Source organism: Passer montanus, unplaced genomic scaffold (genome assembly GCF_014805655.1).
Source record: "Passer montanus isolate IOZ18808 unplaced genomic scaffold, ASM1480565v1 scaffold71, whole genome shotgun sequence".
Taxonomy (NCBI): Eukaryota; Metazoa; Chordata; class Aves; order Passeriformes; family Passeridae; genus Passer; species Passer montanus.
The window spans coordinates 1,634,136-1,659,155 of record NW_024372259.1 but is presented as its reverse complement, the minus strand read 5'-3'; the positions used below and the strand labels follow the sequence as shown (position 1 = coordinate 1,659,155).

General features: G+C 39.3%; 1 protein-coding gene across 6 annotated transcripts in view; it reads right to left on the bottom strand.

The window, feature by feature from the left end:
* Window positions 1-25,020, bottom strand: part of RALGPS2 (Ral GEF with PH domain and SH3 binding motif 2) — a 112,358-nt gene that overhangs the window by 10,256 nt on the left and 77,082 nt on the right. For 3 of the 6 annotated variants that reach the window (XM_039730268.1, XM_039730269.1, XM_039730270.1), the window contains exons 9-17: window positions 23,736-23,873; window positions 22,765-22,855; window positions 20,368-20,435; window positions 19,579-19,714; window positions 18,554-18,705; window positions 9,154-9,208; window positions 5,855-5,932; window positions 4,208-4,313; window positions 3,369-3,461 (exon numbers count right to left, since the gene is read on the bottom strand). In XM_039730268.1, coding sequence (XP_039586202.1) covers window positions 3,369-3,461; window positions 4,208-4,313; window positions 5,855-5,932; window positions 9,154-9,208; window positions 18,554-18,705; window positions 19,579-19,714; window positions 20,368-20,435; window positions 22,765-22,855; window positions 23,736-23,873 — 917 coding nt within the window. Of the gene's footprint in view, window positions 1-149; window positions 229-3,368; window positions 3,462-4,207; window positions 4,314-5,854; window positions 5,933-9,153; window positions 9,209-18,553; window positions 18,706-19,578; window positions 19,715-20,367; window positions 20,436-22,764; window positions 22,856-23,735; window positions 23,874-25,020 lie in introns of those variants that run through there. The other 3 variants (XR_005629964.1, XR_005629965.1, XM_039730271.1) reach the window with 3 other exon arrangements.

The window sequence follows — 25,020 nt, the reverse complement described above, 5'->3', positions numbered from 1 at the left end:
TTACTCTGGGATTTTTATGAGGTAATTTTCCAAAGAGGCTGGCTATTATAAGCCTGGAAGAGCTTTGAGTGTCGATGCATTCCAAGCTGCCTGGAGCAATTGCAGCAGCAGAATGGTCAAAAGCATGCCTGTAATCAAGACACGTTTACCATGAGAGCTCCAGCCAGGAAACTTTATATAGCAGACTGAGTCTTTTGTTGCCAGCGTTCCTTTCCATGTCACAGAGGGCTTGAGAAAGGAAGCAGAAAAGACAGATGTTTAAATGGCTCCAGAAGATGCCTGGAATATTTTGCTGAGGTAAATCTCCAATGTATCAATCTGAAAAAGAGACCTGCTTCAAAGTAGATGGCATCATCCTTTTGATCTGGGAAATAAAAAACCCCCAAGCCTAAATCTAGCCTTGGATCTCTTCATTTTTCAGAGTGAACCTCTTGGGAATATCACTGGACAGTACCTGGAGCATTTACTCATGCTCTAGCTATCTAGGGATGATTGACCATCTGCAGTTCATTCTCTCCTGATTAACTTTTCCTGAAAATGCAACCAAACGTGAACTGAAGCATGACCCTTGACAAGCCATCTCCACAGACTCCAGAACCAAAGCTGAGGCTCTGTACAATAACTCTGTAGTGAAAGGGATGGAAACCTAAGCCTTCAATAGCCAGGCTCAAAGTACAACACAGGCAGAGCAGCTGAACAAGTTCCTGACCACCTGTTATTAGCCTGTTTAATGAACTGGAATCCATCAACCAATCCCTCTATCTCAACAGCAGTTACCAGGTTTCCCACCCTAATTTCAACATAAAGGTCCTGCTCTGTGTTATAACAACCTCTGAAGCAGAGGTTTGCTGTGACTATTCACTGCAAATTATTTGTTTAAATAGAAGACAACCCAAACTGTAGTAAATAGTTATTACAATAGATAAACCTCAACTGCACCTGGGAAACCAAATCAGAGACTGAGCTCCACAACAGGCTTGGCATCCATAAACAGAACAGAGGCTGTTTTCTGCCCTAAAAAGCTGAAGGCAAGACATCAGCTGTGTACAACCAAATCCAAGGCTGTGCTGGACAGTTCAGCCCAACTTCATAGAGCCAGCTATTAAAAATAAATTAATGTTCTTCAGCAGTCATGGCTTTCACTACCACTCCTCTTCCTCCTTTTCCTGGGAATTGCCTTGCTCAAACTTCTCTCAGTATCTGCAAGCCATGAGGCTGGTAGGCTCCTGATGGGAAATCCTGTACTACCCTGGACTCCAACACCTCCTCACCTCTCTCTGCAAACTTCCTCAGTGGTTTGCTGGAACAAGAAAACACTTTTTTTTTTTTTCCCTGGACAAAGAAACACAAGCACACAAGACAGATTTTGGCTTCTTAAGCCTCTGTTCACCAGCAGTTCAGATGTTGTGGGTGTCACAGCATATCAGTAACTTGGGGAGTGGAGTATCAGAAGTCAATTCAAGAGGTTTAGAAAATAATCTCTGAAAGAGCATTGTAAATGGATGTGACTGTATTTCCAGGCAAAATGAAGTTTTTTGCAGGAACAGAGACTCAGAAGGATCAGGTACCAGACTGTTTATCTTTTTCCTTCATTTACTTTTGCTAAAGAAAGGGCAAGACTATTTAAACTATTGAAATTGTTATTCTGAAGGAAACATGTAAACAATGCAAATTTAACATACTTAATTTCCAATCAACAGAATTCTTTCCTAGGCATTTTTTTTCAAATTCTCTAAACCTGCATGCTATTTAGATTGTTTAAAAATGCTAACACAGAACAGTGAAAAAGCTTCTGAATGAATAGATAGAAGTCTGGTAAAGTGCTCCATAACTTTGTATAGAACAGTGAACCAGGGAGACTCACAAATACACATTCTATTCCTAAAAGAAAACAAAGTGCAATTTTGGCACAAAGCTTGGAGGAATCACAGCAGAAACAGGAACACAAAGTCTGACATTACCACAAAAATTTCTTTTCCGTTTCTCAGTGTTTCCAGAAAAAATAGGCAACTAGCTGTGAGTGACATAATGCCAGCACAAGTTCTTTCCTGGTTCCTTCTTTTTTTTTTAATACTTTGCATTTCTAGTCATAATAGCTTACAAGTCTGCTCTTTCCTTTTAATGAGGTGGAATCCTTCCCTAAAGTTTTCACTGAAGCCAGAAACAAATGCATCCAAACACACACTTCTCCCAAGACACCCAGAAGACAGAAGGATTGGCTAATGAACCATTGGCTAGACAAATTAAGTAGGATCAGTTTCAATACTACCTAAGCAAAGCTAGTAGGGGTGGGCCAAGGAACCACATAAATAGTTCTGAAAGTAATTAGTATTAGAATACTGTTTCCTAATGAACTTCCAATAAAAAGTGGGAAATCATCTCTTAGATTAAGAGAACTTTATGCACAAACTTTCCACACAGCAACTTCAAATATCCAGGAACCTGCAAACCAGAAATGTTGAGCTTCAAATCTCCACCCTTTGCACATAAAAATGTCAGGGTAAGAAAACAGCATTTTGTACCAAAGAGAAAGTCCCCTTTACAAGGATTCCAAAAGCACCACTCGGCTTGCAAAATTCCATAAGCTCTATGCAAAGCAACTGTTCTACATGACTGTTGTCATAAATTAACCTGAAACACCTACCAAGACAACGAAGTAATGATTCTGAGTAATGAATGAACTCAGATTCAAGTATCTCAATTTTTACCCAGTTTCTTAAGAGAATCATTACAATTAACTAGGGACATCAAACAGGAACAATGCACATCTTAACATTCATACAGAAAATCCTCTTGCTTCTTCCCCACATAAGCAAAACATTTTAGCTTCTTTCAGATCAAGTTGCAGCAAATAAAAGGAACCCCAGCATCATCTGGCATCGCACCTCTGTGCTGAGCAGATGAAGTGTTTGGTACTCCACTGCAGTTAATGGCTTACAGGATTACACAGAAAAATCAAATGGTCTAATTTTACCACATAGATTAAATTAGTATACATGTTTAACTGCTGTATCTTGTGACTGCTCAATTTTTCCTCATCAGTGCTGCTTTGGATTTCAAACTGCTGCAAGACTGAAATCATCTAAAGACAGAGCTTTGAAAATGGACAGACCAATGACACAGTTCCTTTCCTAAAAGACCAGCAAAGTCAGAGACACATGGCAGATGCAAAGCAGATGTTCTTGGTGTAGCAAACAAATGTAAATGATATTTCCCTGGAGTATATCCATATGAGGTGACTGACTGACTGGGAGACAGGATAGTGCTGACTAGAAATCAGGCAAGGCATGAACTCCTCTCAGTGTTTACATCAGGAAATCACATTTGAGTTTTGGCAGGTGATACTGGAACATGCCTGGTTTACATACATGTTTTCTCTCTGTCGCCTTCAGGGATTTTGCAGCGTAGTAGAAGAGATGGGTTCCACACAGTGCTACCCAGTATTTTGTCCAAGATGCTACCTGGAGAGAAAACAAACAAACCCAAAAGTACAATGGATAAGTGAAATGCTTCATAACAATGAGCTGTGAAAGAGGAGGCACCATCCTGCAAGAACATGAGGGCACTGACTGTCCAGCCAAGCATCAGCCATGTTTCCAAAGCTGCTGTTTGTTACTCATGCAGGCCTATGAATGCATGAAAACTCCAGAAAGCAGAAAGAACATGTGCCTTTCCTCTTTAATCTGAAAAAAAATGTTCTGCATCTTGCTCTATACTTCCTGCAATCCCTACAGAGCACTTTGTGGAGTCAGAGTACATCTGTCCCTGTCCTCTTCCATCTTAGGTGCTGCCATAAGGTATCCCCCCATTGTCCTGAATATGTATTTTGATTTATAATTTATAATTTATCATCAAGTATTTGTAATAAAAATGCTAAGGGTTATCATCTATTGATGTATTGCTGGGATTTACCTACTGTTAAGGAAGACAAAACATGATTCTCTCCATTTTAAAGTCATCAGTAACTGTAGAAAATTTTATGCAGCATCCTCTTCTCTTCTACTTCCTGGATTATGTGTAGAGCATTACAAACTGAATAAATGCACCAAACAGAAGAATCAAAACTCTGGCAACGACCCTAAATCTTAATCAGCAAGGCAGAGGAGATCTCAGACACTTGAACTAGTTGCCCAATGGCCATTCTACTGTGTTTATAACTGGGCAAAGGAAGGAGGTGAGAAAATTAATTTATTAAAAAAAATCTTACTGTAGGTTTTTTGCCTTCTTTCAACAAAGTCTTCCTCCTGAGAACACCTTGAATAGTTACTGCTCCTGGATACAAATGAACAGCCAAATCTTCCGATTCTAGGGAGCTGAAAGGAGCATGTGAAGAGTTGTGTGAAAAAGTATTTTTCCTAAAGTAATTTTCCAACCATTACCAAAAACTAATGCAAATACCTTTATTGTAATTTGAAAATGTCAACTTTCTATTTATTTGACTTCATTGTGGAAAAAGACTTTGGCTGTTACAAGGAATTGCTGTTGTGGAATTAACACTCGCAAGCAAAAGTGATCAGAAAAATTAATTAGCCAAGCAGGTAATCCTTAATTAAAAAATTAAAACCCAAAACAGGACTCAAAGACAAGAAAAATTAATTAAAAAAGTAAACGTTTAAAGTATATTGGTACAGTTGCTGTACATGTTAAACCTCTCCTTCAGCCCTCGCAGCAAAGATTTCACTATTTTTTGGTTAGAAACACCAGGACCATTAGCACATCAAAAACAAAGCACAGCTCAAACATGCACAATCCTTAAAATATCTGAAAGCAAGGAGAGTGGGAGGGAGCAGGAATAAAGAGTAGAAACCCAAACCACAGCTGTAAGGTGTTTTAATGCAACTGGTGCTCTACTGATGATCTGCCCTAGGAAGGACTGGGGAGCAATGGGCTGAAACAAAGGCCAGGCACAGCACTGAGGAAAGAAAACTGAGCTTGATTAAAATTACAAAGCTGACTGGCTTCAAAAGCATTTCCAATCAGAGAAAAGTTACACCAGGAATCATTTCAGTGAATGTCAATCAGAGCATGTAACTAAAGTGCTGAACCCAGCAGCTTTCTAGAAAAGCCAAGAGATTGAACAGCACCCGAAAATCATTGTGAAGGAAGCCAGGATTTGTTGTTTCATCCATCCTATGTCCAAAGTAAACTGGAAATGTGACACACACTTTCACTGTAGCACCTACTGAGGATGATGATATGGAGACAATTTTGGACACTGACAGATGTGAAGATGGGTTTAATTCAGTGATACAATGCTTGCTTCTTAACATGACAGAGGTTTCACAGCTAATGGCAATTTCCCAACCACAGTGACACAGCTGGAGACAGAATCTGTATCCATAAGGAATCAGAATAATCAGTTTTGTTACTCTGTCAGCTTGCAAATACTACTTATATTAAACTGGGGGCAATTTGAATGTGTTACTCATTTTAGGCATCTCTCTGATTTTAGGGAAGAGGAGCAAAGAAATTCAGTACAGAACAGCCAGCAAAAAAAATCTGGAATGCCATCAATGAGCACCAGGAGCAGCTTTGTTTCCCCATGAGAACTACCAGCACTGCTTCACTGGGGCAGGCAGTTCAAAAGCTACCCTGGCAAAACATCTTTAGCCTTGATAGAAAGATCCAATGGTTCAGAATTTGGATTTGCAGGCTGGAATGACCAGTCCTTGTGCTGATATGGAATAAGTCATTGAAGGGAAAAGTTTTAAGTCTGAAGAAAAAGGTCTCTACCTTTAGTTTGACACATAAGTTAGAAAGGGAACATCAGAAAACACCCACTTAATTATTAAACCAAACCAAATCACCAACAGCAGAGGGAAGGTTTGACACCTCTGTGTGCAGTGGATTGTACCTGCTGGCCTTCATGTGGCCTCGATGGCCATTTCGTGACACTCTTGTCCCCGGACCGAGGGAATGGTACAACCTGTTCCTGTTGGATTCCATTATAAATTGGATGTATTACAAACACTTTCATTCACACAAACAGCACCACTGCTACAACAGCACAGAACTTTTCTTGTGTGCATATCACAAAGCCACTTCTTCCACGTAAGAAAAAGCGAATAATTTTATTTAGAAAAAGGCATGCAGAAGTAAATAATATGGTTTGTCATTTCATCAGATGTTCTCTTTGTCAGAACTCACAATACTGAAGTATTTTACTGGCACTGAAGATTAACACATTTTTAGAGCAAAGTCTGCATTTAGCTTAGACCAAATAAATGTAAAGGAACCATACTGATAAAACTTATCTTGAGATCTGCTTTAGATGTTACTACAAAAATGGTTTCAACTTCTACGAGTATGAAAACACAGAAGCTGTTGGGCTGCAAGGGACCACAAGCTCGGTCAAAATACACCTGACACTGGTTAAGATCCTGTTGTGCTCAGTAACATGGACATCAGGTCAGCAATATTTCAATTTTCCAGTTCATCTATGGTGTACACTTTACCTGTGAGCCCCACATTTTAAATTCATTTACCTGATCCATACTTTTATCCCTGTTCAGGAACTGTGTCCCAGACCTGCCTTTTGAACACTGCTTTGCTTCAGTGAACTTTGCTTTTCTGAATCAGAACCTCTTAATTGATTGAATTCCATTTAAGTCAACATAGTGCTGAGGCACTTTGTTCTCACATCCTATTTTTTAATCCATTTTTCTAGCTGCTTGTATTGTGTTGAAAGACTGAAGATCAGCAATTCTGTGGGAAGCAGGCAGTTCAGTACAAGCCTTATTATCAAAAATATATTAATGAATCACCATCTACTAACCTGTTCCACAATTTGCCATCATTTGTTTCTCAACATAACAGGTATCTTTGAACTTATGAATTATTTTTCAGCACACACTCAAGATACAGGCAAATAAAACAATAAAGAAAAATAAAGCAAAATTGGCTGTTTATTTTTGTATACATATGGCATGCAAATTAAGTATGTTTTCTTCTTACCTTTAAGCTTGTTTTTTAATTGCATAACAAGGAGGCTACCACTCTTGGAATCCTGCTATTTCAGGGAATACTATTCAGAGACACTCAGGATGACAACCAGTGAGACTGAAGTGTCACTTAATACACTGCCCTTAACAGGATATAACTGTAAGGACTTGAAATTTTAGTCCTTCCAGTAATTTTGATTGTCCTGAAGGGACACTCCAATGCTGAAAACTCTTTCTCAAGTTTCAAACTAAGATTCTGTTGCGCTTAAAAACATCCAGGCTCTAGTTCTTACCCCTTCTGCATTCCTCAGCTACAAGCAGAAAGGCCAGGAAAAACAAGAATACATTTTACATTTCCTTCTGTTACTTGGGGAATCTGTGTTTGGAGGAATTGTTTTCTTCCTCTTAAGGGATATGATGCAGATTTAAGCCTTCCTACCCCTTCTGTGTGTAAAACACATAGAAATACTGAATTCCTACTTGTACTGCATAGAAAACAGTCATTAACACTGGATGTATCCCAGTTTTGCCAGAGTTGTTAATTCTAGGCAACTAATGCCTTTCCCTCACTTAAACATCTTTATAAAGAATTGAAACCACTGTACAGACCAAAACCAGAGAGAGACATTCTCTAGTTATCTTTTATTTTGACACTTGCGTGTCAGTGCATTACCTATGAAATGTTAAAACATGCTTCATCATCTTATAAAGCAAGGAACAGACTCAAGGTTGTTGCAGATCTCTAGGAATTTCACACATGGTGTTGGGAATGTCTGTAAGGAACCCTATCCCTCTCCCTGGAAGCAGGCAAGAGAACTCACCCTGAAACACAAGAAACCTCCAACAGGGTTCCCAAAAGCTCTCTCAGGAGAGAGGCAAGTAGAGAAGGCAAGTGGAATTTAAGAGGAATCTTCTGTTTGACATGGAGCAAACACTTTAACTGGGGGAGCCTGGGGCTGCCAGTTCTCATTAGCACAGGCATGAAAAGCCTCTGCTTTGCCTCCACACAACAATTCTGAAGAATGTTATTATAAGTTTAAACCTAAATTTTAATGTTTCTTGTGCTGCTCTGGGTAACAACACTCAACTCACCATTTTTTTCTAACTTAATGACTTTTTGTCTCTGAAAAACAACTTGATACCAATACAAAATTCCATAAGGCAGCAGGGAAAGGAAAGAAAGAAAACCTTTTGAATGTTGTATGTGCTTTGTGATGCAGCCTGCAAGTTAAGAGATTGCCTTTCTGACCCCATTTGTGTTCTCTGCTCATGTGGAATGTTATCTGATGAAATTGTTAAGGGCCTTTCCTCAGTATGCATTCATATTTAAGGCACGAGGCATCCAGGAGTTCACCTTTGGCACAGAGAGATTTTCAAAGACTTCTTCCAAAATTTAACACAGAACTTTAACTGCTTCAATGAGTTGAATCAGAATATATTTGTGGTAACAGCTTCCAACTAAAAAGACGAAGTTTTTTGACAAAAATTCCTATGAACAATGTAAAAGGATGGTAGAAAAAGTCATCCATGGCAACTCTGAAGCTGATGGATCACCTGAAACTGTGTTATAGAAGCAAGCAATGCACTGTATTGTGCATCTTACTCAGATGTGGGAAGGGAATATTGCACCTTTTCCTGTGTTCAACTACAGCTGTTTGTCTTTTTCCACATTCTCAAATACAACATGAGAACGGACTGAAGTGGACAATGCCACCTGAGCACTCACAGGTGCTGGAAAAGGAACAACTTGTTAATTCTGGACCACAAAGTCAGACATCTGCAAGGGGCATTGTTGTGTAACAGTGAAGGGAAAAGAGGATGAGAGAGACAAAAGAGGTGACAATGTCAATGATGAGAGCAAAGGGACTACGAACAGATGAAGTGTCTCAGGGAAAGTGAAAATGAAAATCAGTCAAACAGCACATGTGATATCCACATGTATATAAAACCTTTGGGGTCTAATGGTTCTCTGAGCTCCTTCAAGGATGTGTGCACTGAGTAAGCACCCAATCAATTAGATAAAAGCCCTAATAACCATTAGTGAGCAGAAGGTGTTTCTGTGCTGCTTTAACAGATCCAGTGAAGTTACTACAGCTTTTTAGTGCTCTTACAGGCAGAAGATCTCTAGTTCAGTGAAAAAAAGCATCATTTTCAGGACCAAGTGGGAGACTCTAAGTAACAATGTAGACAGAGAAACACAGGTTTTTCTTACCTTTCAAATGCTGGCCAGGAAGTCTCTTCACTGAGTTCAGAACCATCACTGCTACCTAGAGAAATATAACAACAGATGATACATTATTTCTTCATCTACAAACCACCTCTGTCAATTGTATCTAAACAAATCAGAATATCTGAGATTCTGAATATCAGAATATTTAACATGAAATGCAAAAAAGTACTTCAGTAAAATACTACAAGGAAAACACTTCGTGATTTGCTTCAGGAATTTTACATAAACTGGAGATTGAAGGGACAGGTACTAGTTCCAAGTTAAGAAGTTGAAGAAAAGGAGCACTAATAAATGTGAAACTTATTTTCAAAATATAAAGAACACCCTAAACACAGATTTGTCTGCATTTAGAAAAACAGGTCACTTATTTAAATAATTTCTTTTCAAGTCACACACAGTCATGACACAGAGGTACAAATTCATTGGTGAATGTCCAACACATGATTTGAGAAGCCTTAAACAATTTTTAAAGCTATCTCCCACTTACTCTATCAGATCATAACAGTATTATTTCCTTCTGTGCTTTGTAAACTAATCCACAAACACTTTAATTTTAACACTGAAAATAGAGGAAAATTCCAAAACCCAAAAGTCTGATGCAGTCTCATGGCAGTCCAATAAGAGTAACTTTACAATTCCACTAAATTCCATCTGCCTGAAAATGAGCATTTAAATACAGATACAAGGTGGGTGTTAGCTCTAACGTTAAAAATCAGCAAATAATTACAGTAGGGATGCTGTTAACAGGCATCAGTAGGTTCTATACACAATTCCAAGCTGTTGCCTTGCTGCTCTGCACCCTTCAGAACACCCCAGCTGCCCACAGGAGCTATTATCCTTGTTCACCATTTCAAACCAACATTTCTGGCTCCAGATAATCCCAAAGCCTAAGTATCACTGCCATTCAATGTCAGTCACTGCTTGAAGCCACCTTTCAGCACACTAACTTGTCACCTTGCTTGCTCTGCTGCCTGAACACCCACATATAAAGGGAAGCAATAAAATAATACAATTATTTTGAAACAAACAAGAAAACAAACAAACAAAAAATCTGAATCAATGTTCCTTAATCAAGAGTTCCCTCAGAGAAACAGAGGCTGAAAATGCAAACCAGTTCCCTGTAATTTTACACAGAAAATCAGCAGGGAAAAGCAGTGCCTTGAAAAATCATGTGTACAAAGTAGGTCTGGATATTCACTGAGTAAACAAGGAGTAAAGATGGAGGCAATAAAGATTTACACACAGCAGGGGTAATTCCAGCCAAGAGCCATGAAAATCTCAGCATGGGCTGAAGTTTCCTCTGTGTAAAATTTAAGAAAAAATACAAGCCTTTATCTGCCAGCCAATTCAGCTGAGATGCCTCTTCTGCAAACATTAGCTCAACATCCACGTATTAACACCATCTCTGTGGGATACCAGATCATTTGGTCTCAGCTAATTCTGAATTTTTCCTAAAGGAAAAGTCCTAACCTGGTTCACACCAACACTACAGTAAGAGCAATTTTTGTAGTGGAAGGAGCTATGAAATACAGAATTGATGCTCCAGAGGAGGCAAAAAGGGCTGCAAGCAGGGAGGTAAAACATTCAACAGGTAACTTGCATTACTTTCTAGAAGTGCCTTTAAGTTTTTAGGGCTTCCATTTGCAGATCACTGATTCTAAGCAGCCAGCTTAAGAGGCTGGGAGGGTGACAGCAGCAGGTAGCTCTGTGCACAGAAAGGTAGCACAGTTACTCCTGCTGTGACTGACACTTCCTCTGAACTGAGTAAGTGCTTGCACTTCAAGTGACACTCTCAGACTGAATCTATCAGCAAACATTCAGGTGCCACAGGGCAGGCAAGCAAAGAAGTGGTCATAAAAATAATCAGAAGTTCTGCTCAGGACAATTTACACCTGACCTGCAACATGGAAAAGAGAATTTGTGGGATGAGCTCGACATTATTCCAGGCACTTCTATACAGGTAAATAATGAACTATCCCAGAAAAAAAAAGGAGTAACCAGTGGAGTGACCTATCCAGGTGGAGGCTGCTCTTACAGAAGGAGTCTTTGCAAAGTCCCTACCATTTCCTGGAAGAAACAATTGCCACTCAATACTTCCAGCAAATTCTACAATCCACACCACAGTGAAAAGCTCAGTGATTTATTCCACCCTAACGAAACCACAGCTGCCTTACATTCTCTGTAAGGCAATAATGAAGTCTCTTTAATTTATAAGTGGCATGGTTTGGGGATGAGGCGAGAGAATCAGATGTAACAATTCAGAGACAACTTTAGGCAGACATTTTGGGTAAGGTTTCCCAGCTGACTGTCTTTGAAGAAGGCTGTTTGTGGTAGAATCTCCTACAGTAAGACCTTAAGGTGATGAAATCCTTTTAGCAGTTGGAATGAGAGTTAGGATGGTACAGTTCAACCCCAACATGAAAATAGTTTTCCTTGCATATAATTGAAGTTTTCTTTGTGGTTACTTGGAGCAATCTGTCCTGCAAAATGGTGCAGCAATTTCTGTCAAGTCATTCAGCCAGCACTGAACACATTAGGGAAACTTAGAATCCTATTTATTTTCTTACTACTGCTTAGATTTAGCTTTATATTAGCAAGAAGCACAGATTTAATATGACTATAGCTCTACTTAATTTAGGCCCATGTGACAGATCCACACAATTAAGACCCCTAATAAGACAGTATTATGAAGTTATTGTTTGCATTTAAAGTAGGCTGATACATTAAAATTCTACCCAAAATGGCATTTTGATGGCAACTGCATCAGCTCTGCCAATAAAGTTATATTCAACTGCTGTGGTAAGTACACTACAGAAAGATTAAAAAGCTAGTGTTACTTTGTAAAAATGCAAAGCAATCTAGATCAGGAGCTAAAATGTCACCCATCACAAAGTGACAATCCTTGGTACAATACCAGTACAGTGAGGAAACCTATAGGAATTTGGGGGGCTTTGTAAACCCAAAGTTTCACTTAGAAAGTTAAATCTATATAGAAATTACAAATTACACTTAAAAGAAACATCAATTTGTAAAAAAATTGCACAAAACATCATAGCAATTGATTTAACATTTACATTGATGCCTACAGGAGCTGTAAAATTTTTAACAAAAACCTGGAAAAGGTTGGATTTTAGCGTTTGACTATTCCTCTAACATCCATATAAAAACATCTCCAACGGGATTTTTTAGATTCTAAAACCCTCCAGGAGATACTTTACAAGACACAAGTTCCAATACTAAAAAACACCCCTTTCCTGAAAAGCAAAACAAAATACCTGACATCCCTCCTTCCAAAACAAAATAGAGGTAAAAGGGGCTGGTTTTAACTTAATAAAAGTTAGATGTCTAGCCAAGTTCTGTTTAAACATTAAGTGCACTATTTGAGTGTCACCTCAACTGGAAATATTTCATTCATTCAGTACTCTAAAAATATATCACCTTCTTAAATTCTTCTCAAGTATGTACTCAATATTTGAGTTTTTCCAACAACCTCAAGCAAGTTCTTCAGGTTAAACTCAATAACAAATCCTAGGTACTATAAGCCCGTTCTGTGAATGTTCTAAACAAATTTTGGCTTTATGTAAGAAGCCACTTAACACAAAACACTATCTTCCTAGTTTTCTTCATTGCTAATAAATTTATGTATTGAAATAAAGTAAATATTTATGAAGGTTTTTTCCCTATCTCAGGAATAACAGCATTTGGCAAGATGGCTTTTTTGCTAACTGTGCTGGTGATTATCTGAGATGGCTCAGGATTGTCCACAGAGCCTCGGCACTGCAGCTGTGCTCAGATGTGAATTTTCTGCTCACATCTGCAGATGTGCACATGCAGATGGATGTCTGTGAGATGTCTGTGCTCCAGGCACACAAACAGCATGAGGTTCCCAGTTAAGGGATAGGGAATGCTTGTGCTATCCCATATCCACTCCCCCGGTCATGGCACCCACTCACTGCCCCAAGTCTGGGGGTACTGAACACTTAACACAGGCTTTCTTTATCCAGAAGTTAGTCCCCAAAGTTAAACAGGTGTTAATATAAACAAACCAACCCCAAAGAGTTTAAAAAGTCTTCAGACTAAAAATTCTTTCCCCTTCCCAAATCTGTCATCGACACTCTCTTGGCTCCGGTTACACCGCGTTTCCAGAGCTGGGGACAGACCCGACTGAGCTTGAAATTCTACCATGAAAACACACAGAACTGGTCACGAGGCCTGAGCAGCCATGGCTGCAGCACAGCCCAGCCCAGCCAGCACCACAGAGATGGGCTCCATGCCCTGACAGCTCAGCTCTGCTTTGGTGAGTTCACAACCACATTGCAAATCCTCATATATAGTTCAGGACAACTCAGCTCTGGCTCCCCAGCTCACCAAATACAGATGGCAGGAACTCTGGCCATATCATGCCAGAGAACTGATAGAAACTTTTATTACCATCACTGAGTTTCATTGTAAAAAATCAGCAAAAGCAAATAACCAAATGGATAAAGATGGGGCAGAAACAGGGGTTTGTATAACTACGTTGATTTAAACACATCCAGAGCGTGAGCCTTGGACCAAACAGTACCAAGAAAGATTGGGGCAAAACTGGAGTGCTAGACTGGATCTTCTCCTCTCAAATACAGGCACCTACATGTGCATTTTTAACCTCTAATATTATACAGTTTTTTTTATTTATCCTATCACTAAAGAAGCAGCAGTTCACAATAGCAAAACTGGGCATCCACATTTAAGGCAAGACACAGGCAACTCATATAAAGGAAATATATAAATAAACCTGACATATTTCTTTTGCCTGAAACCGTACCTGAAATCTGATCTGATGACTCAGTCCTATACACCTGAACAGCACAGCACAGGTTAAAGAATCAAACAAACACTGGCTGTGTAAAGGTCTTCCCTACTCCACAGGCTGCCAAGACCCCTGAAAGTAAATGCATACACTGTATACCTACACCTATACTTCATTTATTTAAAGAGAAATATAATCCCTTGTAGAATTCAATAACTTCGAGGTGGTGACTTAATAGAGGAATTCATTGAAATGCTGCTTTCTCATATGTATTTCATGCCAGTTTAGGTTTGGAAATGTAGTGTTCTTACAAAGGCACTTTCTTACATTAATTCACACTTAGATTTAGAATACCTTTCTTTGACTCTGCAGCATTAATTGCTCCAATTGCATTAGAACAAAGGCTGAAGTTATTCTCCAGTGATGGCAACACAGAAACAAAGGCAAATGCTCAAGAGCTTTAGTTTTTCCAGAGCTTTCATCCATATTATTGTAGATCAGGAAAAATAAGTGGAAAAAAATAGCTTAAAAAGAACTTGAATCCAACACTGCTACAAACAAAACCCATAATTGTTTCCTTTGAATTTTTAAACACCTGAAGTTACAATCTCAATTTCAGCAGTGTTCCTGTGCTCATACCTTGATATCTGTTTTTGAAGTGGTAGGCATGAGACAGCACTCTCAAAGAGTAACTTCCTTAGTAAACTGACTTTGCATCCTCTAGGTTAGATGCTCTAAGAGGAGAAAAGCCACACAGAAGCAATGTATGAAAAGAAGGGCCTATTTTACACACCTCCCTTTACTTAAGAATTATCTGAACAATTTGCCATTGTAAACAAACTCAGCCTAAGAAATTCAGTAATGCAGCAGAGCCAAACTGGTGGAAAGAAATGGTGGAAATCCAAAGCTTCTGAGAACATTAATGAAACAAGCTGAACATTCCTGCAAAGATACTTAAGAGCACACTTAAGCAATAAATACTTTGCAAATGTAAGAAAATTGGGAATTAATAGAGAACCATGTATTCTTTAGGAAAATATCTTATGAATTAAAGGAATTTCATGCTATTTTTGAGTGGAACCAGGATCTAGTAAAATAATTTTAATTTATCCTACTTTTAGGTGAGGAGGTGACAGGAGGCAAATACAGGCATGAGAACAGGTGGTACAAGTGTGCAGGTGGTTCCTTGAAGCCAGCCAAGAGCAATGCTCACACCTCAGGAGGGCAGAGTGTACACAGTGACCTCACCAAAACAGTGACCTCATCCAAACACAGCCCTCCAAGAACAAAACCACCTTGTAGCTTTAGGCCTGGCTGATAGCAGTGAGTGGGGGTTCTCAATGAACTTCCACTGCAAAGTAAAAGCATCTGTCCCTATTTACTGAAAGCACATATTCTGCACAAAACAGGCATTTTCAGCACTATTCATCTGTCTGTCTCTCAAAAGTGTCTGAAACCAACAGAAATAAAGTGGGGCTTTAAGGACTCAAGCCATATAACCTCTTCTTAGCCACCCACCTAAGAATGAGATTACTCATACCCTTGAGGATTTCAATTCTCTATGTGATTAAAAAGGCTTCAATTGTAACAGCTCAAATGTAGCCATCTACTTTATAAATGCTTAAAACTTGTAAGAGACTATTTCCTCTCGTAACACTCCTGAATTCAAGAGAACATTTCCCATCTGACACCATATATGTGACTGGACAAATGTTTCTTCATTCTTATTAGGACAGCCCTGGCACTGCTGGGACAAGATTTCTCACTTTTTAAAATCTTCTGTCCAGATAACAAGCACCTATTTATAATACAGGAGGATGGCAACAGAACCAGAGGTACAGCTCCCTGATTCCAGCATAACACATAACCATCAGCTATGGAACACCTTCTCACAGCTCTAGGAACAAGAAATGTTTTGACCCAAGCACAAGAAATCATTGTAAAAGAGGCTGCATCTTTAACATTTTTGAGTTTGTTTGTTTTCAGAATGAATTGAATGTACACACTCACCCTCCAATAGCTGAAATTGAGAAACTAATCTGATAAAGGACTCTGACCTTGGCTGTCACATCACAGATCAGCCTGTTGTGATCAAACCCCATACCTGTATCACTTCCTGCATTCCCGCTGCTTTAGGAACCATTCATTGCAATGAAAAACCCCCAGTTAGTATATTCTTCATCTGTGAAAGGTTAATGACAGGGATGTAAAAACTGTGGCATGCTCTGCACCATTCCCAGAGTGGACTGTCAGCCTTTCCCAGCAGGGCATAACCAAAATGTCCATCACCACTTCAATGTGTGCTTTAGGTTACAGACCTGCTGATGGATTCCTGTGGACAGTGTTGTTACATTGGTGGTGTTTTGATATTTAACAGAGGCAGATCCTATCAGATCCTCCAATATGAAAGGACTGGAAAGGTCTAAACACCTCTGAGCCCTCAAAACACAGGAGTGATTTAAAGCAGCATTACAGTTGTCTTTAAAGGCACATTCAAGGTGCTGACATAGCAGAAACTCTGCCCATGTTTTGAAGAAGGATCATTTACCCGAAAAGTAAAGTCCTATATAGGCTTATATGTAAAAAAGGTAGTCCTGTTTCTAGAGCAACAGGTTTAAACCCACATTTATGGGCAAGGTGAGGAATAACACTCCTTCAGTACACACATTCAGGAGACATTTTCCTGACCGTCTTTTGAAGCTGTGTTGTAGAATACCATAAACCTCCTCTCTGCTGCAGTGACTGTACTAATTCCAAGTCCTGAGTAAACAGACTACTTCAAACATGATGGAGGAACTCAGCAGCTTCAATCAACTTCCTTAAATCCTGCTGAGGCAGCAGCACAGAATGCCAGACAACTTACATTTCCAAGAATTCTGCAGTAATAGATACTGCAAAAATTCAGAACCTACCCTCTTCTTCTAGCACCTCTATCAAACTCTTCTGTCACTGAAATTTTCATCATCAAGGAGCAGCAAAAATAACACCACTGCTGGACTGTCAAAACAGTGATAAAACTGAGTATGGGTAGGCTGGAGATTAAAGAGAATGGGAGAGGGGAATTTCTAACAACAAATGCTGATCTTGCACAAAATGCCCAAGGTTGCTGTTTTACAAGTCATTTATACGAGTCTTCTAAAGTGGCAATTTTCTTCCAGCTTGTCAGGTCATGCTTGAGCTAGTGAACAGAATTAAAAAATTCAGAGAGGAGACAAAGTAGGAAAACCCTATATTCTCCAAAATGTGAAAATGTTGACTGGGCCTCAATTGTACCTTATGAAAAACTGTCTGTGAGCTCTGGCAAACCTTCCCTGCTAGGCTGTAATGGAGGTAGAGAAATAATTTACCCAGGAAAAAAAAAGGATTGACTGCAGAGAATGTCTTAGGTATTTAGATAGAAAACATCCATAAAACGTTGCCCTGACAAAAGGGCAATGCTACATTTCAGCAATGGTGACAAATGCTTGGGTCTCCTGCACCATGCAAACCCTGGGAATGGAAGCTGCCTGGATGCTGAGGAGAAGCACCATTCCTGATGGATGGCTTTGAAATGGAAAACTCTGCCACAGCAGAGAACCTGCAGGGATCAGAGACAGGCAATGCACATTAAATAGTGGAAGCTGCGTGATGTGAACAGGTTCACTTGGACTAGCTACTTGGTCTAATTCCATATGGCCTTCTCCTCAAGAAAATACATGTACAGCTCCTGAAAGCAGCATCATCTGACAATCTGTGACCTTGTTTCCTTCCACGAAGGCTAAAAAGCAAAATTGCTTTTAAAATTTAGTTATCCAAAGAAATGTGAAGCACTACAAGGATCCTTCATCATCATAAATGCATAAAAATCTAACACCACTGAATTCTATCAAACAAATAATTCTGAGAAAAAGGACTGCAGTGAGAGGTTCCATTTGTCAGCCCCAACTGCAAAGAGGTGGATTTGAGAGGCACTTGTGTCCTGTCCTCCCTCCACCTAAAAGATCTATGTGCAATAGGAAGAAAGAGCTCCTCTTCTCACAGAGGAAACCCAGGAATCAGACCTTCTCAAAAAGAGCACCACCCTAAATATATGAAGATAAATAATTTATCAAAATGTAGTAAATTCTGACATTTTGAGGTATTTCAAAGTTAGACTTCTATCTTCTGTCGAAGTCAAAAGCATTTAGAAATTATGCTCTTAAAACTGTCAGCAACTTACACTGTCAGGTCAATATGGAATTTTAAATAGAAATCCCACTACAAAACTTGAATTGATTTAGGGGAGAAAAAGATGACAGAAAATAATGTCCCATACTTCCTTCCACCTCCACTGAGGAAGAGGAGTATCAGAAGCCATTATCACTAACAGGGATAAAGAAAAAAAAACCCTAACCAACCAAAAAACCCCAAACAACAACAAAAAACCCAAAACAAAACAAAAATATTTTTCATAATTTCTCAGTCCATGGTGTGTAAATGAAGTCACCCTCCTTCCCCTACATTTCCCAGATGTGTTCCACAGCAGAAGCAGTAATTTGGAACAGCACTGCTGCAGGCTCAATCAGCAGCCACTTGTGCTAAAACCTTTAGCATGGGTGTGTCTGCAGCTCCTACCTATGGAAATTCCACTGGACAGGGTGGAGCTCTCAGCCTGCCCTCGGGAGGGGACGTGGGGCTCCATGACGCTGTCATCCAGCAGGTGCCGCGGTCCCGCGTTGGGGAATGTCGCGCTTTTAAATTCCGCCGTGTTCATTTTGTGTATGAAACTGGAAACCAACGAGGACACAACGTTACAACCTCGCCTTTGGGACATCCCAAGAGTTGCTCTAACATCCTCAAGGATTGTGTGCAGCGTGCTCCTAAAGCCAAACTAAATCATGGCCAAGCCATAAGCAATTGTGCACAAATTGGTAGATTAATTTATTAAATAAATTAACAAATTAATTAACCTAAATTACTGGCAGGAATTGCCAGTTTTAAAACTGCACAGAACTCGTGTAACAAAGATGAAGTCAGGAGTACATTAGCCATTATCTTCTGCTACTTTTATCTTCTATAACACATAATTGAACTGGACCATTGCATTCTAGCTCATGAAAGGTAAACTTAAAAAAATAGAAGTTATTTATTACTGAGTAGCTACAATCTTGCATTTTGAAGACATGACAAGGAAAATGATGAGATATTGATCAAGATGTTATTAGAAGTACACTTATATGGAAAAAGCCTGAAGCCATTACTGAACAGAGTTAGCTTACAAAGAAAGTCCATAAATGAGGTCTCCCTGTAAAAATACCAATCAAGCAGTGATAAAATTTTGAATTTGAAATAATTACAGTGGCATTGAGTTATTAAAAAATGATAGTTTTGTCATTCAGAAAGAGCCATTCTGACTAGTCTTATCACTGACTAGTCTTATCACCAAAACTTCAGCCTTCCTATTTTAATTAATTCTCTTTGTTTGGGGTACCAGCATTATAGTTCTGAGCTTGCTCCCTGGCCACAAATTGCTCTGTGAGTGAAGTACTGTGTACAAGTCCTACTGCTTTTTACAAGCAAAGCTTTTGTATTGAAAACAAAATACATCAAACTACTTAAAAAAAAAAGCTCAGGATTTTTAGATTAAGCAAAATGCTGACTTGTATCCCAGACTGTGACATTTCCTATGTCCATGGGGTATCAGGTTCCGAGGTGAAGGGGGTGTTGGTGGTAGCAAGGCTGCTTCAGCTGCAACATTTTTCCTTCCACTTTGTGGAGATGCTCCAACTTCAGAGCCTGGAAAGAAAAAAGACATTACTCCCAAGTAATTTCAGAATTACTGTCAGGGTCACTTATCAGAAAATCATGGAAAAATTGCACAAAACTTTCTAAACTCCCTGTATAAGAGATAGCTTCAGTAAAACTCATTGATCTATTGATAATTAAACCCCCTGCACTTCAGGGCTTTTGCACAGGACCAAAACCAAACACGCTTAGTTCAAACAGACCATCCTGTGGAAGTATTTTGCAAGTCCTAAAGGTGGCTGCATTTACTATACCAGCACTGGGCATGTCCCACTGATTCTACATTTTTAAACCTCTGCCGTCAACCACTTTTGGCACTGACCAAGAAGAATGTTCATTTTTGGAAGCATATGATGCCATGAAAAGTTTAGATGAAGGCCCTTCTGTCTAGACACAACAAAGAATGAATATTTAATAAGTCTTCACCCCAAATGACATGAACAACTTAGTGCCACAATACATACAAGAACCTAAAAAAATTACTCAATTCCCTCTTTACAGATCACCTTTAGACATTTTATTACAAACATGCAGTGTTTAAACTTCACACTTCTTTACAGCCTCAGGCAAATATTTTCCACGTCTGCAATTCTAAAATAATGCAATGACAACCTCAAGTCTTCGCACATTTATTAAGCATTTACCTACTAAATCTTCTCTGGAAGCAGCAGAGTGGGGGGTGCTGGTCCCTGGTTCTATCTTTAATGAAAGTCTGCATTAAAGAAACATTAAAAATTACTTTATCAGGAAATAAAAATATAAGCTTATAAAGAAGAATGTTTAAAATTTATGATTGTAAGCTGCCTGATTCTGTGATTGCCAGGAATACTATGAAGGTAATACAAACAGTGCAGAGTTATCTTTAGCACACACTATTTCCAAACTTGATTTTTCCTGCCTATTGCTTTGGTTCACACAGACCACCAGGACCTCCAGTGCCCTGGGATGGCTGGCACACAGATGAAACTGCTACTCCAGCTAAAACCTGGGAAAAATAAAATTGAAAATAATACACAACTTCCCCCCTCACGTTGGCTAAAATATTTATTCTTGGAACACTTCATATTTTAAATTTTTTATGAAGTGCACTAGTGTGCTGAGCACCAAGCCTTTTGTCTTTACTGGTCCAAAAGCCAAAATCCTCTTCTGTGTTTTGGAAAATACATTATCAACTTGATTTCAGCCATAATTCAAGCCTTTTCTGTATGTTTTTAATGCCATTTCCAGCAGGCCCACAAAAAAGGCAGACTATAGGGGCAGATAGCTCCAGGAAGATTAAGTGTATCTTGTCCACACAGTTTGCAGAACTAAAATCTTTGAAACTACTAACACTGAAAAAGCATCTATTTAATTTTGGGGAGAAAAAGTTTGAAGTTTGACAGATCCTCTCCCTCTCATTCCAGACAGTATAGCAATGATTCATTACAATTTTAAAATTTAATTTTTTCAAATAAAATCTTTTAGGAAGAAAAACCATGTATTCAAGTCACAGTTGCTGTTCTCTAACTTCAACCTTTTTGCTGACAGACAGCTTAGGGGGAAAAAAAAGTAGAAGAGCCACTTTAAGTAACAACAATTCTTCAAAAATACTCCTTGACCATAAAAACATTTAGTCTGGAGATGTACAAAACCCATCAGTGCAAAACCAGACATTGTGAACAGCAGCCATGCTTCTGATTGATGTATCATTGTCCCCAGTCATTGCCCTGCTACCAAACACAGATTGTACAGGATGAAGAGACTGCAGCTCCTTCATCCATCAAATTCCCCCTGCTAGTCAGTCCTACCCAGTGAAGGTGAAGGAAGGTGGAGAGTGGAATTCATGAATACAGTGTCCTAAGGTGACACTGCAGGTAAGAAGCTTGGGTCTGGGTTAACTTTTTTTTTTTGCCTTTTTTTTTCCTTTACTCTCAGTGATAGACAAGTGACACTTCCCAAATCAGGCTGTAGAACATCCCAGGAAAAAGGTGAAGCTGGATGCTTCCACAGGGACAGGCAGAGAACAACTTACAAAGCTCAGAAGAGAAGCCACGGGTCTGAGTCCTCGTTAACTGTTCTCTGACAAACTGAAGGGTCCCCATTTGCTGCCTTCCAGTAATTCCAAGTTAGGGCTATTAAATGGCAAAGCCCAGCTGTTCCTAAAGTGTGCATCCCCCTCCTGCCATTCCAAGGGAGCTGCACAAGCAACCAATTCAAGCCTTCTGAGGTGACAAACTTCCCGGGCGGGCAGGATGGGAATGGGTGGGGAACCTCCTCGAGCACATCAGCCAATGAACAAAACCCTCCTTCATAGGCAACAGATTTGCCTGAGGGTGTTTCCTATCCTCAGTTCCTGTCTCTTGCCAGAGATTTCCCTCCCCCAGTTTTGCTGGATGCCAAATCACTTATTACCGTAATAATCTTTTAATTAAGGATGTAGAAAGCTTGGGTGGGAGGCTGGGAGGAACAGGAACTTGCCTCTCAAAAACCAAGTGCTTACGTTTTACTCACACTTTATAACCTAATCAAAGAGGAAAGTATAAAATGAAGCATTATCTGCAAGTGAAAGCTGTAAGTCACCCTCAGTAAAAACCTGGGACTGGATGCACAGATGGTTTTGTTCTGATGAAGAATGACTTAAGCCATCTCCAACCACAGGATTCCTCTTAACGACAGAACAGTGTTGCAGGTGAGCCACATGTAGAAAGTCTTTCTCAGCAGACCAAACCCACCTGAGGCAAGGGCTTGGGGCAGTCTGGCACAGAAAAGGGAGCAGATCTGCCATTCAGCTTGTGGGAAAGTGCCTTGAGCACAACATCCTGTTGAAATCACAACTGCTCACAGCTGCTGTGTCTGAGGTACATCATCACACCATCACAGAATGGTGTGGGTCTGAAGGAACCCTAAATCTCATCTAGTTCCAACCCCCTGCCATGGGCAGGGACACCCATATAATATAATACAATTCCCCAATGCAAATTCAATCTCACAAGTGACAGGCTTTGAGTTATAGAAGTAATTTTGTAATAAGTTATGGTCAGCTTACAGCATGTTGTACTTACTTGTAATTGTCATCTTCTACAAACTTCTGTAGTTCTTCTATGTACTGAACTGAGTTTAGATATTTTTGGACATGAGGCAACATAGGAATATCTGGAAAACAGACAGCATTCATTGACACTGTGCCACTCAATGGTAAGCAAAGGGTTTTTTTCCAGCAACTATTTGAACAGATTCAGATCTCTTGCCTTTTTATGTGAGATGGAGGTACAAACTACAGGCCCTAATGATACTGAAATTTCAGAACTTCATAGAAATTCTCATGCATTGAGCTGACACTCCCCCCACACACAAACCCCAGAGCTGCTCATCAGAGCACATGTAAGGGAAAAGTAAGACAAGATCCTTGGCCAAACCAAAGGCCCAGAACTGGAACATGGAGTCTGAGGACATTCAATCTCTTTACAGTGAGCTTTCAGGGAAGCCACAATCCTGTCCTAATTCATATTCCACCATCACAAACACAGCATTAGGACTTTACTAGAATGGGAAGAGGACTGTGAGGGAAACCATCTTTGAAGAAAAAAATACATTATCTGATCTATGGACAGAACTATAAACGTCCAAAAGACAAGCTGAGTGTATTTTATTATCTCCAGTAAAAGTACTATTCCAAAATAAATCCTATTTTTAGAATTCATTAATAAAATTATGAACAGAGAAACATGAGCTTATAAATACCAGTAAAACTACTCTTGAGTATGATGTACCAGTACACATTTATCATCAGAAAATATATACTGCAGTTTGCTCAGTGTAGGAGAAAGGCAATTTTATTCTGTCTCCTCACCCTGATGCTCTGTCTTAACCAACAATACCAGATTAAACCTAGACTTTTGGGCAGAGAGGATGAGTGAGGGTGTTAATGGCATTCACATGGGTCCAGCTTTACTTAAATTGCATCACAGCAGACAAAAATTAAAGCTTTTAAAGTTCTTCCCTTTAACTCTGTGATGTTTACACACTAGCTTACCATATTCACACGACTGCTGCAAATCTGAGATAATTCGAAGAATGTTGTTCATTAAATTTGTTCTTTGCTCACTTTCCAGAATGCTTGCTGTTGAGGGGTAGGCAGAGTCAATATATGTCAAGTCTGACAGATAAATACCTGAAATGAGATTAGAATGAGAAATTTCTTTGTTTAATGTCTTTCACTGAGCAGAAAAAAACCCCTGCCATCAAGAATATTCTGAAGAAGTTTTGCTTGCACAAACATTAAAGTAGGTTGACAAATCATTGTCAAAGAATAGGATTTTGGATTTACCTGGAAAATAATTTTAGAAATCTAAAAGGAATTACAAAGACATGCACAGCCACTCATAAACCTCATCTTCTCCACAGCACCAATTTACTACTCTCTTGACAAATATGAAGCATACTAAACACACAATACTAAAATATACCATCAAAATTAATTGTTTAGGAAGTCTACTACTTCATTCCTCCAAAGCAGCAATTAAAAAACAACAGAAGGATAAATTACACCCAAAACACTTCAAGCTGAATAAAAACTCAAGCTCAGCAACATGGGAAAGATTAACTTAGAGAAAATGGGCAACCAGACTGGAACAAATGAATCCTGCAGTTTGTAATAATCACAGCTCCGAAGATCCAACAGCTTTCTAGGTAAGTCACTTCATATTCCCTACCTGCCCTGCACTGCTCCTTCAATCCTCCGATCATGTAGAGGGGAAAATCCTCCTCCTTACACACTAATGCTTGTAGATAAAACATTTATTTTACTTCTAACCACAACTCCTTTCCTTGAACTTCGCCTGTTTGTCTCAACTAAGCAAAGCATATCCTGACCAGCTCTGCTGTTCAAAGGAATTGGCCTGCATCCCTTGCATCTTCCACAGATATCCCAATTTAAAAACGACACAAACTTAAATAATATTATTTAAGAAACTTGTTTCCATAACAGGGAAATATATTTTACTTCACCTCTCAGCCTTGTACTACCAAAATCATAACAAGGACTTTCGCTTTACAGGTGGAAGACTATTAATACAACCTCACAAGAACAGCAGTTGTGTTTGTATAGCACCTAACCAGTACAGTCCTCAAATGTGAGCTGGGAAACTCTGGGCATCCCTCCAAAACCAACACACACACACACACACGTGTGTGCGCACACACAGAAACAAATTAAAATACTTGTGGTTGAAAGGTGACATATAAAAAAGTGAATAAAACGGTATTATACATGACCTGATATACTACTAAATCTCTCAATTTTCTGTTCTGTTAGAAAC